This window comes from Hyla sarda, chromosome 5 (genome assembly GCF_029499605.1).
Source record: "Hyla sarda isolate aHylSar1 chromosome 5, aHylSar1.hap1, whole genome shotgun sequence".
NCBI lineage: Eukaryota > Metazoa > Chordata > Amphibia > Anura > Hylidae > Hyla > Hyla sarda.
The window spans coordinates 146,424,354-146,442,606 of NC_079193.1; the positions used below are offsets into that span (position 1 = coordinate 146,424,354).

Consider the following 18,253-nt stretch of genomic DNA (forward strand, 5'->3'; position numbering starts at 1 on the left):
ATTATGGGCTAATCTGGCCTGTTATTGATTGATTGCTATTGATCGATCAGAGGGTGAAGTAACTGATCCTCAGTGACATCTATAATAGGCAGTCCTTGGCTGTCTGTATTGCTTACCAGCTCGATCACATGATCAGGAGATCTACAGGCAATGAGAGGCGTTCTCCCAGTGACGTGTCTGGAGGACGTCCCTGGTAAGTAGACGTCAGCGACCGGTAATGTAATCGGAAGTTCGCCTGCTGTGCATATGACGTATCATGGTCACATGATGGGACGTGTGATCTGATCATGTGATCACTGTTCTACGCTGCGGTTTTCAGTGGGTAATCACTGTGTTCCTTGCATCTGACGCAAGTTCTGTCTCACCTGAGGCTGAACTTAGTGGGTAAATAAGGTAAGCTCTTTGTAAACAAGTGCAGCCACTATTGCCTAATGGAAATTAGGGGAGAGACTTGGGCCAACATATATACCTCCTGGTTGAACAACCCACTATGGCCATTTGCAGTCTTCATTCATTCTGCTCCATCATGGGATTGTTTCCATTTAAAACTTTTATAAACCTAAAAAAAAAACAAAAAAAAAAAACAAACAAAGCTAAACCCTCTCCTTCCTCAAGAGGGATCAATAGTTTTGCACAGTAACTGTAGACCAAAAATGTACTGTAGGAATTGTTGCAAATGTTGGACATTAAATGCATTGGAGCATTACAAATTGATTTCTAAAATGTACACCGGGATTCTTAAAACATACACTAAATGTAAATTTCCTCAGAACCATTATAAACATTCAAATGAATTTGACGATAACGCAAGGTCATAGTGGATAGTGACTGGGGAACTAAAGTAGGAGTGTCATAAGGATGAAAAGGCACAAACATGGATCTAATTATGGGTCAAAACACAAGATCAGTATTGGGGGGGGGGGGGGGGGGGAGATCAGTAGAATGCACCAGACATATAAAGAGGCACAGGCCTCTTAATAAATGTGGCACATTTCTCTTTCCTCTATGTGTGTCAGACTTTATAATCTAGCCATGAGCAGGAGTAGATTAACCTATGCCAATTTCTAAAGTAATTTATTTTAAATTAGCTAAATTGCTGGGGGGGTGGACACCCTTCCTACTAATCCCTGCCCAAAAGTGGTGTAAGCGGCATAAAGTCACAAATTTTGGTGCAAAATGTGGCTTGTGCAAACATTTGCATTTTTTGTTTTTACTCTATTCTCTTTCTCCTTTCTGTCATCATCTTTGGTTCTCCTTTCTTGGATGGTGATGATGTTTTAGCTTAGAATCGTTGATCTGTTATGGACAGGAATTGTTGATCATTTTTATAAATTATGAAAGTGTTCTTATTTGCACTAATTGTGCATTTATTACCTAATTCAATAAAATGATATAACAGTGTGTATTTTAGCTAAATCTTGATATACTATAAAACATATTTTCTCTTTCTCTTATAGACAAATAATGATTTGGTGCAGCCAGTAAGTATATTTCTTCATTGTCCATCATGATGTACTATAGTCTTCAAATAGGTTCATTTGAAGCTCTACCTTTCAGTTGTCATACAGAATATGTATTTGGGCGATTTGTTTTTTATAATGTCATAAAGGATTAAAGAAAATTTTAAATATTCTCTCGCCTTCCAGTTTGGCAACGGCTGTTTTATGGCAACCTGTAGTTTTCAGTTTTCATTGACAGACAACAAGTAGTCATAATCTGAAATTGTTTCCTGCTGACAAATCTGTTGAGTATTTACAAAATCCCTGCAGTCCTATAGATATAAATATATATTTGTTATTTGTCATATGTTCTATGAAGTTACATTTTTTTCCTTCATGTCACTCTAAAACATTTAGTGTACCTACGAGTTCATTTTACATTGTGTTCACTAATATCTAAGTGTTTCTTTCATCATTTCCATAATTTTTCTATGTTTTTTCCTCCATTTTACTTGTCTGTCTGCATGAAGCCTGATTCTCCAAAAAGTCTCTCATTATGTAACCTTATTATAGCTGAGTCCCCAACTTGTGGGTCAGCAGAGGACTTAAACATTTCACAGAGTGATATAGTTGAGGGTGCATTGGGTTTTGAGGATAGTGATGTCAAAAATAGGCAGGAAAAGCCAAATGATGATGACACGTCTGATGTCACCGCCTCAGAGGAACAGTTGGAATCCGCTTGTCAAGAAGATGTCTTTGCCTTGGAATCCAATGAAGATGGTCAAACTATGGAGGGCGTTTCAAACCATGAATCGGTAGCTACGAGTGGTGATGATGAAAGTTTATCTGATGATTATCAAGGGGGGCTACCAAGAGGTATTCAAGAACAGAGTCAAGAGGATTTATATGATGAATGCATTTCTGACACAGATAAAATCTGTGAAGAAGATTATGAGGAACGGGATATACATGTATCTGACACCAGTATTGAACATAATGTTGATGCTGGATTTCACAGAAGTTATACAAAGACAAATGTTTTGGATCATGACTATGAAACAGATGGGTTAACTGTGGGAGAAGTTGGAATAGAAAATGTTAATGACACCAAAAACAGCGATTCCAGTCTTGTAAAAAATGATTGCTGTAATAATTATAAAAATGTTATGGAAACTATGGAAAATTGGAACAGTTTGCCACAAGAATTAAATGACAGAAATACCCATAGCAGTGATCTTCCAGTTCCTAATGTGAAACACCAAGATGTAGTTCAGGAAGAGAGGCAAATCATCAGAGAGGAAACTAGCATTACTGACATGGAAACAGACCAGATATGGCCACCTAATTGGGAACCAACCTGTACAACAGAATCATGGGGTGAGTCCTACGGAACCGATTGCCAAACAGATAAATTCTGGAGGCCTGAACACAATTCAGAAGAGTCTAATTCATTCTGGTATTTTCAAACAATTGAAAACAGTGATAACATATGCACTTCCGAAGAGCAGGAATCACAAACAAGCCTGTCTGTAAACGAAGACTGCAGCTTTGTCACTGAAATAAATAAGGAAGAGGATAGCACTCAACAAATGTCATGCATAGTAAATTCTAAAATGTCTACCATTGAATGTTCATCTAACCTCAGAGAAAATGAGGCCAACAGCTCAGATTTGTCAGAAGATGAAATAGCTAACCGGCGATATGGATCTCTCTACCAGGATATAGACCATGAGAAAGAAGAGGTATCTCTGTTTTCCCCATGTGTAGATTAGTCTAGATAGATATTGGACCTTGTGCTTTATATCCTTCCATTGTGTCATCCTAATTTTACAGAAGAAAAGAGAATTTAGTCCTAAATTAGTTCTCCTTATATAGTAAGTTATGCGCCGCTATTTTTCTGCTGTGGTATTTTGAGGCACTATAGATTTTACTCAGTGCAAACCTGAATGGTCTTGGCATGACATAGGGATTCACCAATGAGAAACATTGAATAAAAAATCTCAGTGTTATGTACAATCCCAAGCAAGGCACTATGCATAACACAGAACATCAATTATTGAGACTGTGGGGGTCACAGTAGTCGGACCAGATAGTTGTAACTCATGATTGTGGGAGAACCCCTATAATATATAATTATTAGTTTATCATTGAGATTTAATGTAAATTTAAAGGGTTTTTTGGCCAATGGAAAAACCCTTTAAGGGCCGTGTACACCTTTGGGGGCATTCTTGTGTGTTTCATGAATATGTGTTGTGATTTAAAAAAAAAAAACTGTATTTTGTTGGTGTTTATTAAAAACTCTGACCCGGAGAAACGTGCAGAAACCTGTTCACAGTGAATTCCTTAAAGGGCTACTCTGCCCCTAGACATCTTATCCCATATCCAAAGGATCCCCAACAGCGGGACCCCCGCGATCTCGGTTGCGGCACCCCAGACATCCGGTGCACGGAGCGAACTTCGCTCCGTGCTGGATGACTGAGGATGCGAGGCAGAGGCTTGTGACATCACGGCCTTGCCCTGCTCGTGACATCACAGCCATGCCCCCTCAATGTAAGGCTGGGTTCACACAACGTTTTGTACTTACGGTTTCCGTATACGGCTGGGAGGAGGGGGGGGGCTTAATCGCGGCACCCGTACTCAGCCGTTTAGGGGAACTGTATTTAATGCATGTCTATGAGCCAACCGGAGTGAACCACAGCCTTCGGTCGGCTGCGTTTTCGCCCGTATGCGGTTTCCCGACCGTAGGCAAAAACGCGGTCGACCACGTTTTTGCCTGCGGTCGGGAAACCACATATGGCCGAAAACGCATAGACATGCATTAAATACGGTTCCCCTATACGGCTGAGTGCGGGCGCCGCGATTAAGCCCCGCCCCCTCCTCCCTGACGTATACGGGAACCGTAAGTACAAAATGTGGTGTGTACCCAGCCTAAGTCTATGGGAGTGGGTGTGATGGCTGTCACACTCCCTCCCATAGACTTGCATTGAGAGAGCGTGGCCATTACATCACGAGCCTCCGGCGCTCCAGCGGCAAAGCTCCTGCGATCAGACATCTTATCCCGTATTCTTTGGATAGTGTATAAGATGTCTAGGGGCGGAGTACCCCTTTAAGAGATGACAGATCTTGATCTACAAGCACTGTTGTCGCCTGAGCTCAGGTATGATCAGTTTAGACTTGATCATATCATAGCTTTATAATGTAGAGTACTAATTTACCTGCAGAATCCACAACAATTCTGCAGGTAATAGAACAGTTAAAAATCTCCACCCAATTGATTTTACTGCAGATACACTGGCATTGAGCCCTCCAGTGTTTTGCCTTATCTGGGGTTGCCCCTTGCACCTCTCTGTAATGTGTGCCAGATCAGAGCTGGTGTAAGTTAAACCTACATCTTTGTGCAGAAGTAAGTTTTAGTAAATTTGGCAAGTGCATAAGGTCACGCCCCCTTTGTAAGCCACACCCACTTTTACATAGTTGCCATGGGCAGTGTAAAATACATAAAAAGTCAAAAAATTTGCACAAACTAGGGTAAAATAATTGCAAAATTTCCCCAGTGTTTTTTCACAGCTATATCTGCAACAATGCAGTTTTCTTGTAGATTATGACTATATTACAGGTAATGGTAAAAATTAGCAATAAATCCACAGCGCAACATAAAATGACATGCTGTGGATTAAAAAACTACAGTGTATAGGTTTACACAGCGTGTAAATGAGATTTCTTAAAGTCTCCCCCACATTGCCGCCATTGTAATAGGCTGCAGATTTTTGAGAGCACCTTGACAGGGATTCATAGAAGTAGAAACAATGGCTTTCAAGTAGAGAAAGACATCTGGAAAAAAAAATGTAATCACAAAATGCATTCATTAGATCATATGAAACAGTGCCCCTAAAAGTGGCCTCCTGGTGCGCAGCAGAGCTGCGTGCATGCATTGTGGGGAGATACAAAAACCTCTTTGGGTCACATGAAAAGTAGAACTGGAACTACACAATTTCCACATGTACAGCATAGGCACTAGAATGTCAGATGGAGGACAGCTTGTAAGGCTGGGTTCACATATGTCCGGCATAGTTTCCCTCTGGTGTGCACTGGAGGGAAACTGAAGCTAGAACTGATCCCATTCATTTGAATGGGACAGTTCACAGTCATCCAGTGTCTCAATTTTGACGCCGGATGTTTGAACATGCCGGAGGGCACCGGACTGGGGAATGCAGCTTTGTCCGCCATACAAAAACAATGGACGCCGGATGCCGTACAACTAATGACAACTTTTCTTCAGTTGTGGCATCAGTTGTGTTGAGTTTCTCTATGCCGGATGCCAGACATATGTGAACCAAGCCTAACAGAGGTAATTTGTCAATTTTTTTTATTTTTAGGGTAGGGTCACGCACCTTGCATACGCAGCGTATTTCATGCCGTGAGAAATTTGCAGAGCAGCGGGCAATATGCTGTGTATGCACTGTAAGCAGAGGCCCGCTTCAAACCGTATTGCACACACAGGGCTGCGGCAGGGAAAGCCCTTTGTGTTTGCTCATAGCACATACAGGGTATATTTCCCACTGCCTGGCAGATTTCTCGCAGCGTGAAATACAAATGCGATGTCAAATGTGCTGTGTGTGACCCTACCCTTAGGGTGTATTTACACATACATTATTCTGCGCATATATGACGTGCAGGGTTTGAATCTACAGCTGCGGATTTCAGTGTAAACTGAATGACTAAACACAACTTCAAATCTGCAGCTTGAAACCTGTGCATCAAATCTACACAGGATACTGTATGTGTAAATACACCCTTAGGGTACGTTCACACGTTCACAGATTTGATGCGCAGGATTTTCTGCTGCAGAATTCAATGTAAACTGAATGACTGAGCACAACTTCTAATCTGCAGTTACAAATCCTGCGCATCAAATCTGCGCAGGATCCTGTATGTGTGAACAAACCCTTAAAGGGGTAGTCCAGTGGTGAAAAACTTATCCCCTATCCTAAGGATAGGGGATAAGTTTGAGATCGCGGGGGGTCCGACCGCTGGGCCCCCCTGCAATCTCTCTGTACGGGGCCCCGGCTCTCCGCCCAGATAGCGGGTGTCGACCCCTGCACGAAGCGGCGGCCGACACGCCCCCTCAATACATCTCAATGGCAGAGCCGGAGATTGCCGAAGGCAGCGCTTCTTCTTCGCTCTGCCATAGAGTTGTATTGAGGGGGCGTGTCGGCCGCCGCCTCGTGCGGAGGTCGACACGCCCCCTTCCCTCGGGCTGTCGGGGCTCCGTACAGGAGATCGCAGGAGGCCCCAGTGGTCGGACCCCCCGCGATCTGCAACTTATCCCCTATCCTTAGGATAGGGGATAAGTTGCTCACCACTGAGTCACCACTGGACTACTCCTTTAAAGTTCCTGTCCTGTATTTTAGTCCTGTACCCTGCTGGAGCCCTTCAGAGATAGGTTCCTTCTAGTACCGCACCCAGTGCTGACATCCTTTCCTTTTTGCTGGTACCTTATCATTATCATCATCATATTTCATCAAGTGTCACTTCAAATGTTAATGTTCTGCTTTTTTGTTTCATTCAGGCATCCAGTAGTGCTTTTAATGGACTCGCACAGGTAGGTTTCAAGATAATGTCTCATAAATGTTTCATAACAATGTTTCCCAACCAGGGTTCCTCCAGCTGTTCCAAAACTACAACTCTCAGCATGCCCAGACAGCCAAAACCTGTCCGGGCATGCTGGGAGTTGTAGTTTTGCAACAGCTGGAGACACCGTGGTTGGGAAACACTGTCTCATAGCAGCATAATGTGTTAATAAGGATATAGAAAACACTGACTCACAGGCTAAACCTATATTAAATATTAAAGAGCTTTATCACTTAGCAACAGGGTAAACTGATCCCTATATTACAAGTAGGTAATACATAAGTAATAAACACAATGTAGGAGCTATTGTGGAGAAATGAGTGCACATAGTATTCACATGCATCAAAAAGACCCATTTACATTTATTTTACTTCTTTTATCTTGCGTTTTTTCCAGGATAAGAAGTCATTTTTAGTAAATGAAGTGCATTACAGATATGTTACAGATCCCATAGGCTATTACATGGAGACCATTTAAGTATTAGAGTGTTTGTTTTGTGTGCTTAAAGGGGTATTCCAGGCAAAAACTTTTTTTTATATATGAACTGGCTCCGGAAAGTTAAACAGATTTGTAAATTACTTCTATTAAAAAATCTTAATCCTTCCAATAGTTATTAGCTTCTGAAGTTTTCTGTCTAACTGCTCAATGATGATGTCACATCCCGGGAGCTGTGCATGATGGGAAAATATCCCCATAGGAGCTAGACAGCTCCCGGGACGTGAGTCATCAGAAAGCAGTTAGACAGAAAACGACAACTCAACTTCAGAAGCTAATAACTATTGGAAGGATTAACATTTTTTAATAGAAGTAATTTACAAATCTGTTTAACTTTCCGGAGCCAGTTTATATATATAAAAAAGTTTTTGCCTGGAATACTCCATTAACTACTGTCAGTCAGTGGCGGATCCGGGGGGGGGGATGGTTGGATGGACCCTCCCTGCCACTATTCCAAGTGCTGAGATTTTCCGTGCGGACATTCCCCCGTGCAGCTATAGTGCCCCTCCCTGGATCCGCCACTGCTGTCAGTTCCAATATGTATTACAATATTGCAGAAATAAGGTACGGTATATACATTTCTGGAAAATGTTTTATTGTGTTTGTTTTTCTAAAATCTATGAAGGGGAATAAGCAAAACCTGTGTAGAGGAAAGGTGGTGCAGTTGCCCAATCAGATTGTTTCTTTCATTTTTCAAAGATTTTTTTTTGAAATAAAAGAAGCAATCGGATTGGTTGCTACAGGCAACGGCAGCACTTTTAGTCTACGTAGGTTTTGATAATTCTGCCCTATGTGTTCACAAATAAAGAAATGTAATCCATTGTGTCTTTCTAGCCTGATGCACCCACATCCCTCTTCACAATGCAATCGGAACAACCCCCTGTTGAAGAGACAGTAAGTAGAGCCAGGTTACTGGTATTCACTGGTTACAAAACACATCATGTACAGTATTTTTTTATTGCGCCATAATACTTATGGTAATTTTTTTCAATTGAAAATGATTAACATTTATCTAATTATGGTAATGAATGGCTTAATACCAAAATAAACATTTTAAAAATTATTATAGTGACTTATTTGAAGTGGATCTGTCACAATTACAAATGCAATAGGAGCAACAATACTAGACACATCATTTACGAGTCTGGTGTATTTATGAGGAAAGGGACCACCCCCCACCAAACTCCTCCCAGACATGGATAGGCTGCTGTGTATGCAGATGATCACATACACAGTAGAAAGCTGCCATTCACTGTGAGGATGCTGGAGGAAAGATGGGTGTGTGCTTTCCTAATAAACTATACATAGTTACTCCTGTTAGACAAATGGCACAATATTTTTGTGTCTGTTTATTTACTAGGTAAACGGACCTGTTCCCATATTATGTTGCCTAAACAATAGGTAGTGTCAATAGGTAGTGTAGTTCGATGACAGATCTGCTCAAGGGTGCGTTCACATGTGCGTATTTTTCCTGCAGATCTTGCTGCTGCAGATTTTGCTGCCCATTGACTTTAATGGGCAGCAAAATCTGCAGAAGTAAATCTGCAGCAAAAATACACATGTGTGAACACTCCCTTAAATGGGGTGGCACTTATTTATCCCAACAATCTGAGCTCTGCAGGTTCAACTGCTGAAATCCCTGGTAGTCAGCTGGTGTCACTGCAGTAGCTACTATAGGCAAAATATAATATTCCAGGCAGCTATTTGTATGAATATGTGATCATGTAATGCATGACCATGCCAAGTCCTCCAGACCAAGAGCTGCTTCTCGAAAGAGACTCCTTCTCTATCATGTGCATTGAGGACAGTCCCTTTAAGTTACATGATGTGTCTGACTGATTTTAACCCCTTAAGGACCAGGCACATACTCATACGTCCGTGGGAATTCCGGTCCCCGCCGCGCGCCGGGCGGGGACCAGACCAGGGTGACTGCTGATATCGATCAGCAGTCACCCCGCGCAAATGCCCAGGGGGGTCATCAAACCCCCCCATGTCGGCGATCGGCGCAAATCGCAAGTGAATTCACACTTACGATTTGCGCGATTCTGGGTCATTACGGGTCTATGGTGACCCGGAATATAAGGGGGAGCGCGGGTGTCTAAGACACCTACGATCCCCCTATAGTGATAGAAGTGAGGTGGCAGGGGTGCCACCCCTCCTATCCCTGCTATTGGTGGTCTAGACGCGACCACCAATAGCAGATTGGGGGCGGGGGGGGGGGGGGTTAACTTTCGTTTTCCCCGTCCTGCCCACCCACAATAGGCGGAGCAGAACGGGGAAACGACAGAGGACCGGCGCCGGAGTCCACTTACCGATCTGCGGAGGCTGCGGGCGATGATCGTGTCGGAGATCGACGGGCGGCGCTGTCGTGCAGCAGGCACCCTGGATCCGACGGAAGCCGGTAAGTTGCCTAGCAACATCTGGAGGGCTGCAGTCCGAGACCACTATATAGTGGTCTCTATACTGTAGCCCTCCAGATGTTGCAAAACTACAACTCCCAGCATGCCAAGACAGCTGTTTGGGCATGCTGGGAGTTGTAGTTTTGCAACAGCTGGAGGGCTACAGTTTGAGACCACTATATGGTAGTCTCTGAACTATAGCCCTCCAGATCTTGCAAAACTACAACTCCCAGCATGCCCACACAACTGTTTGCTGTCTGGGCAAGCTGGGATTCTTAGTTTTGCAGCATCTGGAGGGCCACAGTTTGCAGTGGTCTCTATACTGTAGCTCTCCAGATGTTGCAAAACTGCAAATCCCAGCAAGCTGGGAGTTGTAGTTGCGATCCCTCCAGCTGTTTCATAACTACATCTCCCAGCATGCCCTTCGGTGATCAGTACATGCTGGGAGTTGTAGTTTTGCAACAGCTGGAGGCACACTGGTTGGAAAATATTGAGTTAGATAACAGAACCTAACTGAAGGTTTTCCAACCAGTGTGCCTCCAGCTGTTGCAAAAGTACAACTCCCAGCCTGCATGGTCTGTCAGTACATGCTAGGAGTTATAGTTTTGAAACAGCTGGAGGTTTGCCCCCCCCCCCCCCCCATGTGAACGTACAGGGTACATTCACACGGGCAGGCTTACAGTAAGTTTTCTGCTTCAAGTTTGAGCTGCGGCAAATTTTTCACCGCAGCACAAACTCCAAGCAAGGGAACTCACTGTAAACCTCCGCCAGTGTGAATGTACCCTAAAAACACTACACTACACTAACACATAATAAAGGGTAAAACACTACAAAAAAATTTAAAACATATTGTACGGCAGTGTTTTCAAAACGGAGCATCCAGCTGTTGCAAAACAACAACTCCCAGCATTTCTGGACAGCCACTGACTGTCCAGGCATGCTGGCAGTTTAGCAACAGCTGGAGGGATCCTGTTTGGGAATCACTGGCGTAGAATACCCCTATGTCCACCCCTATGCAATCCCTAATTTAGTCCTCAAATGTGCATGGCGCTCTCTCACTTCGGAGCCCTGTCGTATTTCAAGGAAACAGTTTAGGGCCACATATGGGGTATCTCCATACTCGGGAGAAATTACACTACAAATTTTGGGGGGCTTTTTCTCCTTTTACCCCTTATGAAAAGGAAAAGTTGGGGTCTACACCAGCCTGTTAGTGTAAAAAAAAAAAAACATTTTTACACTAACATGCTGGTGTTGCCCCAGATGTGGGCGCAAAATGATCTGCGGGCGCATAACAAGGTGCTCGGCGGGTGAACTACAATGCTCAGAAGAGAGGGAGTGCCACTGGGATTTTGAAGAGAAAATGTGTCCGAAATTGAAGGCCATGTGTTTTTACAAAGCCCCCATAGTGCCAGAACAATGGACCCCCCAACATGTGACCCCATTTTGGAAACTACACCCCTCACGTAATGTAATAAGGGGTACAGTGAGCATTTACACCCCACAGGTGTCTGACATATTTTTGGAACACTGGTCCGTGAAAATGAAAAATAAAATTTTTCATTTGCTCAGCCCACTGTTCCAAAGATCTGTCAAATGCCAGTGGGGTGTAAATGCTCACTGCACCCCTTATTAAATTCTGTGAGGGGTGTAGTTTCCAAAATGGGGTCACATGTGGGGGGTCCACTGTTCTGGCACCACGGGGGGCTTTGTAAATGCACATGGCCCCTGACTACCATTCCAAACAAATTCACTCTTCAAAAGCTCAACGGCGCTCCTCCTCTTCTGAGCATAGTAGTTCGACCGCAGGGCACTTGACGTCCACACATGGGGTATTTCCATACTCAGAAGAAATGGGGTTACAAATTTTGGGGGGTATTTTCTGCTATTAACCCTTGCAAAAATGTGAAATTTGGGGGGAAACACATTTTAGTGAAATTTTTTTTTTGTTTTTACATATGCAAAAGTCGTGAAACCCCTGTGGGGTATTAAGGCTCACTTTATCCTGGTTACGTTCCTCAAGGGGTCTAGTTTCCAAAATGGTATGCCATGTGTTTTTTTTTTGCTGTTCTGGCACCATAGGGGCTTCCTAAATGCGACATGCCCCCCGACCAAAATTTGCTCTCAAAAAGCCAAAAATGACTCCTTCCCTTCTGAGCATTGTAGTTCGCCCGTAGTACACTTCAGGTCAACTTATGGGGTACCTCCATACTCAGAAGAGATGGGGTTGCAAATTTTGGGGGGTATTTTCTGCTATTAACCCTTGCAAAAATGTGAATTTTGGGGGGAAACACACATTTTAGTGAATTTTTTTTTTTTTTTTACATATGCAAAAGTCGGGAAACACCTGTGGGGTATTAAGGTTCACTTAATTCCTTGTTACGTTCCTCAAGGGGTCTAGTTTCCAAAATGGTATGCTATGTTGTTTTTTTTTTTGCTGTTCTGGCACCATAGGGGCTTCCTAAATGCAACATGCCCCCCAAAAACCATTTCAGTAAAACTTACTCTCCAAAATCCCCTTGTCGCTCCTTCACTTCTGAGCCCTCTACTGCGCCCGCCGAACACTTTACATAGACATATGAGGTATATGCTTACGCGAGAGAAATTGGGCTACAAAATCAAGTATACATTTTCTCCTTTTACCCCTTGTAAAAATTAAAAATGAAGATTGTGAATTTTCTCCTTCACTTTAATGCTATTCCTGTGAGACACCTAAAAGGTTAAAACGCTGACTGAATGTCATTTTGAATACTTTGGGGGGTGCAGTTTTTACAATGGGGTCTTTTATGGGGTATTTCTAATATGAAGACCCTTCAAATCCACTTCAAACCTGAACTGGTCCCTGAAAAATAGTGAGTTTGAAAATTTGTGAAAAATTGGAAAATTGCTGCTGAACTTTGAAGCCCTCTGGTGTCTTCCAAAAGTAAAAACTTGTCAATTTTATGATGCAAACATAAAGTAGACATATTGTATATGTGAATCCAAAAACATTTTTGGGAATATCCATTTTCCTTACAAGCAGAGAGCTTCAAAGTTAGAAAAATGCTAAATTTTAAATTTTTTCATCAAACTTTGGGATTTTTCACCAAAAAAGGATGCAAGTTACCACAAAAATTTATCACCATGTTAAATGTAGAATATGTCACGAAAAAACAATCTCCGAATCAGAATGATAACTAAAAGCATTCCAGAGTTATTAATGTTTAAAGTGACAGTGGTCAAATGTTCAAAAAAATGCTCTGGTCCTAAGGTGTAAAATGGCCTGGTCCTTAAGGGGTTAAGGATAGGACCAGAACTGGGCTTTTTGCCAGTAGTGCACACACACAGATTCTCTCTACCTTACTTGTCTGGCAAATCACAACACAGGACCTACTCATTACTACAATGCCATGACATAGTGCTGGTTAAAGTGTGCTGGACTGAACTGGTTGCATTGTGCTGGGAATGATTTACAGTTCACTACTATAGGTTGTGATGCCAGGAGAAAAAAAAGAAAGAACAGCTAGGGAATAAACAGCAAAAAGAGAGTGTTTCACTAAGTACTGAGTTGAGAGTAGAAGGATGCCTTGATTTACCTTTCAGGGACAGTGAGAATACTCTATAGGTACACAGCCCAGGCTCTCTCCTGCACATATAATCATATAATCCTTTTACCCCTTGTAAAAATTCTAAAATTGGGTCTACAAGAACATGCAAGTGTTAAAAATGAAGATTGTGAATTTTCTCCTTCACTTTAATGCTATTCCTGTGAGACACCTAAAAGGTTAAAACGCTGACTGAATGTCATTTTGAATACTTTGGGGGGTGCAGTTTTTACAATGGGGTCTTTTATGGGGTATTTCTAATATGAAGACCCTTCAAATCCACTTCAAACCTGAACTGGTCCCTGAAAAATAGTGAGTTTGAAAATTTGTGAAAAATTGGAAAATTGCTGCTGAACTTTGAAGCCCTCTGGTGTCTTCCAAAAGTAAAAACTTGTCAATTTTATGATGCAAACATAAAGTAGACATATTGTATATGTGAATCCAAAAACATTTTTGGGAATATCCATTTTCCTTACAAGCAGAGAGCTTCAAAGTTAGAAAAATGCTAAATTTTAAATTTTTTCATCAAACTTTGGGATTTTTCACCAAAAAAGGATGCAAGTTACCACAAAAATTTATCACCATGTTAAATGTAGAATATGTCACGAAAAAACAATCTCCGAATCAGAATGATAACTAAAAGCATTCCAGAGTTATTAATGTTTAAAGTGACAGTGGTCAAATGTTCAAAAAAATGCTCTGGTCCTAAGGTGTAAAATGGCCTGGTCCTTAAGGGGTTAAGGATAGGACCAGAACTGGGCTTTTTGCCAGTAGTGCACACACACAGATTCTCTCTACCTTACTTGTCTGGCAAATCACAACACAGGACCTACTCATTACTACAATGCCATGACATAGTGCTGGTTAAAGTGTGCTGGACTGAACTGGTTGCATTGTGCTGGGAATGATTTACAGTTCACTACTATAGGTTGTGATGCCAGGAGAAAAAAAAAGAAAGAACAGCTAGGGAATAAACAGCAAAAAGAGAGTGTTTCACTAAGTACTGAGTTGAGAGTAGAAGGATGCCTTGATTTACCTTTCAGGGACAGTGAGAATACTCTATAGGTACACAGCCCAGGCTCTCTCCTGCACATATAATCAGCTAAGCCTTTCCGCCACTTTTGGTGTTTCAGAGGTAGTATTCCCTTAGTAACAGGCTGGGAATGGCTAGTTGTAGATATGTTTTTCTGTATATATAAATAAAATGTATATGTAAATAAATAAATAAAATGTATATATGTAAATAAAATGATTTACTAATTTGTTACAGATCATAAAATGTAGAAAGGTAGTTGGAAATGACAACCATTTAACTTTGTGTTGGTTACTTATGCTCTACTTCTGCCATTTCTAAATATAGAAATAAGATATATACATTTATAAAAAAAAATAAAAAAAAATAATTGACATATCCATTTTTTTGTGTTTGTTTCTAAAACCTGTCATTGAAAAAAATGTAAAGATTGAAGCAAGATTTAATTCATTGTGTCTTTCTAGCCTGATGCGCCTACATCTGTCTTCACAACACAGTCAGAACAAACCACTGTTGAAGGGACAGTAAGTAGACCTATTTCCCATATTCCTCATTCCTAAAACCACTGCATGCTTACTGACCACAAAAAAAATACCGATTTGTATAATTTACCTTGCTTGGTTTATCACTTAAATTGTTAACATAACTTAAGAAGAGGTGTTGATTATAAGGCATGTTGCAATTTTTTACACTGTTTTGACTTCAGCAAAAAAGAAATCAGAAAGCCATGTGAAATTGTGCAGAAAAAAATCGCAACAGCAGTGAAATATTGTCACTTACAGAAGTGCACTGAAGTCTTGTGCACTTCTTGTCAAAATAAATGACATTTTTATATATTCAAAATATATTTTAAAATATATGAACACTTGAATTCAGTTAGTAAATATTTTATATTGTAACAAATAAGGTGGAATCAGATCTAGCTGCTTCTGTGGAGACCAAGATTGAGGAGGCACAGCCTCTGTCTGACCTTCCTGCGGAGGACACTAAAGCTGATGAGCAAAATGAATTAGCAGAAAAGATAATGGTGAGTCCGAAGAAACATCAGCTCATATACTTCATTTCATTACATTCTTCTCATCCATCCATGTTTTTACCATAATCATAACCTGAACAAAGTTGTTTCTAAATGTTTTAATAAAAATCAGTTACTCGTGTGTCAAAAACAGCATATATTTAAGTAAATCTCCTATATTATGCCTGTATGCCTATGGGGAAGGATGTCACTATTTGGGGAAGGAGGCTTTAATAGCATGTAGGGTCTGACACTTTACATGGGATAATGTGAAGAAGTCATACCATAGCTGGTTCAAGCTGGGGCTTTAGCATTAAAATGCTTTGAAACATGTCATGCTTGGATATACTCTTTTCAAAATAGGGAGACATTTTCTGAAAGACTGCTTGTGCGTTATACCTTATGGATACGTGTTGAATATCTGTCTAGCCAAAGCTATACCTGAATTTGTGCCCTAGAGTATTGACTGATAAAAAATATGAAGACATACAGCTCTTAGTGTTAGGCTATGTTAACGCGATGGAATGTCCGCACAGAAAACTTCTGTGTGGACATTCCGCAAACTGCGGGGTGCCAGGATAATATGCTGGCACTAGGACCGCACAGAAATGGGCTGTTTCATTGAAGGCTATGCATTCCGTGGGGACTCCGCACAAAGAATGAATGTGTTCATTCTTTCTGCGGGCACTGAAAATGGAATTTCCGTTCTGGAAACATTTGGCATGGAAATTCTACCGTGTGATCAGCACAGCAAAATCCCGTTGAATTCAATGGGACTCTGCTGCAGTGGATTCTCTGTGCCGGATTCCAATGCGGAATCTGGCACGAAAATTCCAACATGTGCACATGGTCTTACTGTTATCAGGAACAGATATGGGGAACCATGGGCCTTATGCTACTAAGAAAGTCTGTCTGCTTACCCTTTAGGTGCTGCTAATAGATTTCAAGCAGGTAACTGCGATTAGCAGCTTGAAACGTGTTAGCACCTATTTTGTAGACCAAATCTATGGACTGTATGCCTCGATTTAGATGTTACTCATTGGTATTGCGTTGGGCAAATTTTATATTGGCTGTGCATTCATGGTCTATGGTTTTTATACCATTCTTATGTACGCTTAGGGGGAAAATAAATTACACAAATATTGTCACCATACATATTACTGCTACACCATGACCACATATTACCATCACTTATTAACTGAATACTTGTAACTAAAAACCTGTATACACAGACCAATATCCCCCCATACAGTGACCACGTAGTGGTAGATACCAGCTCTACACTGGCTTTGCAGACTATGTAAGAGATTGCATTGCAGTATCATCCAGCTGCTGCAGAAGACGTCTTCTCTCATTGGAGTTGTTTGCGTTTCATCTAGCCTAGACAAACATCTTTTCCAGCAACCTCTTTACCACTATGTAAATACCTCATTTATAGTGTTACTGTAATAATGCCCCCCTTGGTTCCCCCGTATGATAAAAGTGGGTAGGTAAAGTCACCCAGTAGGTTGGTCCCCCAGTAGATAGGCCCTTTCCAGTAAGCAGGTACCTCAGTAAGTAGGTAGGTTATGCATTAGGCAGATAGGTCCCCTATTAAATACAGATGATGTGGGAGAAGCAGCACAAGTAGAAGTTGCTCAGGTGCCGGGTGCCAGCTGGTATAAGCTCTGGTCCGGAGACTTGAAGTAAACATCCAAAATAAAGAAACTCCAGCAGCACACCAATATAGTGAAAAACAAATGTGAAGTTTATTTATTATAGTCGGTACAGTATTTCCCCCATTATGTAGGTATGTCTCCAGTAGGCAGATTCCCCACGTAGGTAGGTCCTCCTTTATGTAGGTTCCCCGAGTTGACAAGTAGTTCTCCATAATATAGAAAAAAGGTCACCATTGGGTACATAAGTCCCCCAGTAGGTAGATGTCCCTAAATATTATCATTGCTGGTAAAAATCTTTTAGCAGCACCAGTTAACACCAGAAGCAGCGGGTTCAGATGCAAAGCAGTTTATACTATTTGCAATTACTTTATGGCCCTGAGCCCCCTGGAGATTTTGGTCCCAGGCAGTAGCCTAGATTGTGGGACGTGACTGACACTATATATTGCTTTTTGTGGCTGCCACTGTTACTGACTGATGTTACTTGAGGCAGAGGGAGACTTGTGGCTAATAATGTATGCAGGTACATTAGTAATTACTATGGGGGAGATTTATCAAAACCTGTGCAAAGGAAAAGTTGCCCTGTTGCCCATAGCAACCAATCAGATTGCTTCTTTCATTTTGCAGAGGCCTTGTTAAAAATGAAAGAAGCGATCTGATTGGTTGCTATGGGCAACAGGGCAACTTTTCCTCTGGACAGGTTTTGATAAATCTCCCTCATATTATGAGCAAAAAGGTTCTCTCTATGTATGGAGCATCTTGGCTATCAATTTGTATATACAGTACATCCTAACTGCTGACATTGCATAGGTGGCTGCCACTATATTGGTGCCCTCTAGATGGCATTGTTAGCATGGGTATCTCAGAAATGTGTAGATTGCTAGAGGTGCCTAACATCTGATGATGTCTGACTATCCCTGAATGAGTTTGTTTGGGAGACTTTATGGACTTGTTCAGTCAATTACACTCTCAGGGGTTAAACATCCCCTGAAATCATGAAATCAA

At 41.6% G+C, this 18,253-nt stretch overlaps 1 protein-coding gene across 5 annotated transcripts in view; it reads left to right on the plus strand.

Moving 5' to 3' along the window:
- AMPH (amphiphysin) overlaps nucleotides 1-18,253 on the plus strand; it is a 176,930-nt gene that overhangs the window by 121,485 nt on the left and 37,192 nt on the right. For all 5 annotated transcript variants that reach the window (XR_008844011.1, XM_056520461.1, XM_056520462.1 and 2 more), the window contains exons 14-18: nucleotides 1,458-1,481; nucleotides 7,009-7,041; nucleotides 8,400-8,459; nucleotides 15,043-15,102; nucleotides 15,486-15,605. Coding sequence is in view for 4 of the 5 variants with exons in the window: in XM_056520461.1 (XP_056376436.1) it covers nucleotides 1,458-1,481; nucleotides 7,009-7,041; nucleotides 8,400-8,459; nucleotides 15,043-15,102; nucleotides 15,486-15,605 (297 nt within the window). In the remaining variant the exon portion in view is untranslated. The remainder of the gene's footprint in view (nucleotides 1-1,457; nucleotides 1,482-7,008; nucleotides 7,042-8,399; nucleotides 8,460-15,042; nucleotides 15,103-15,485; nucleotides 15,606-18,253) is intronic.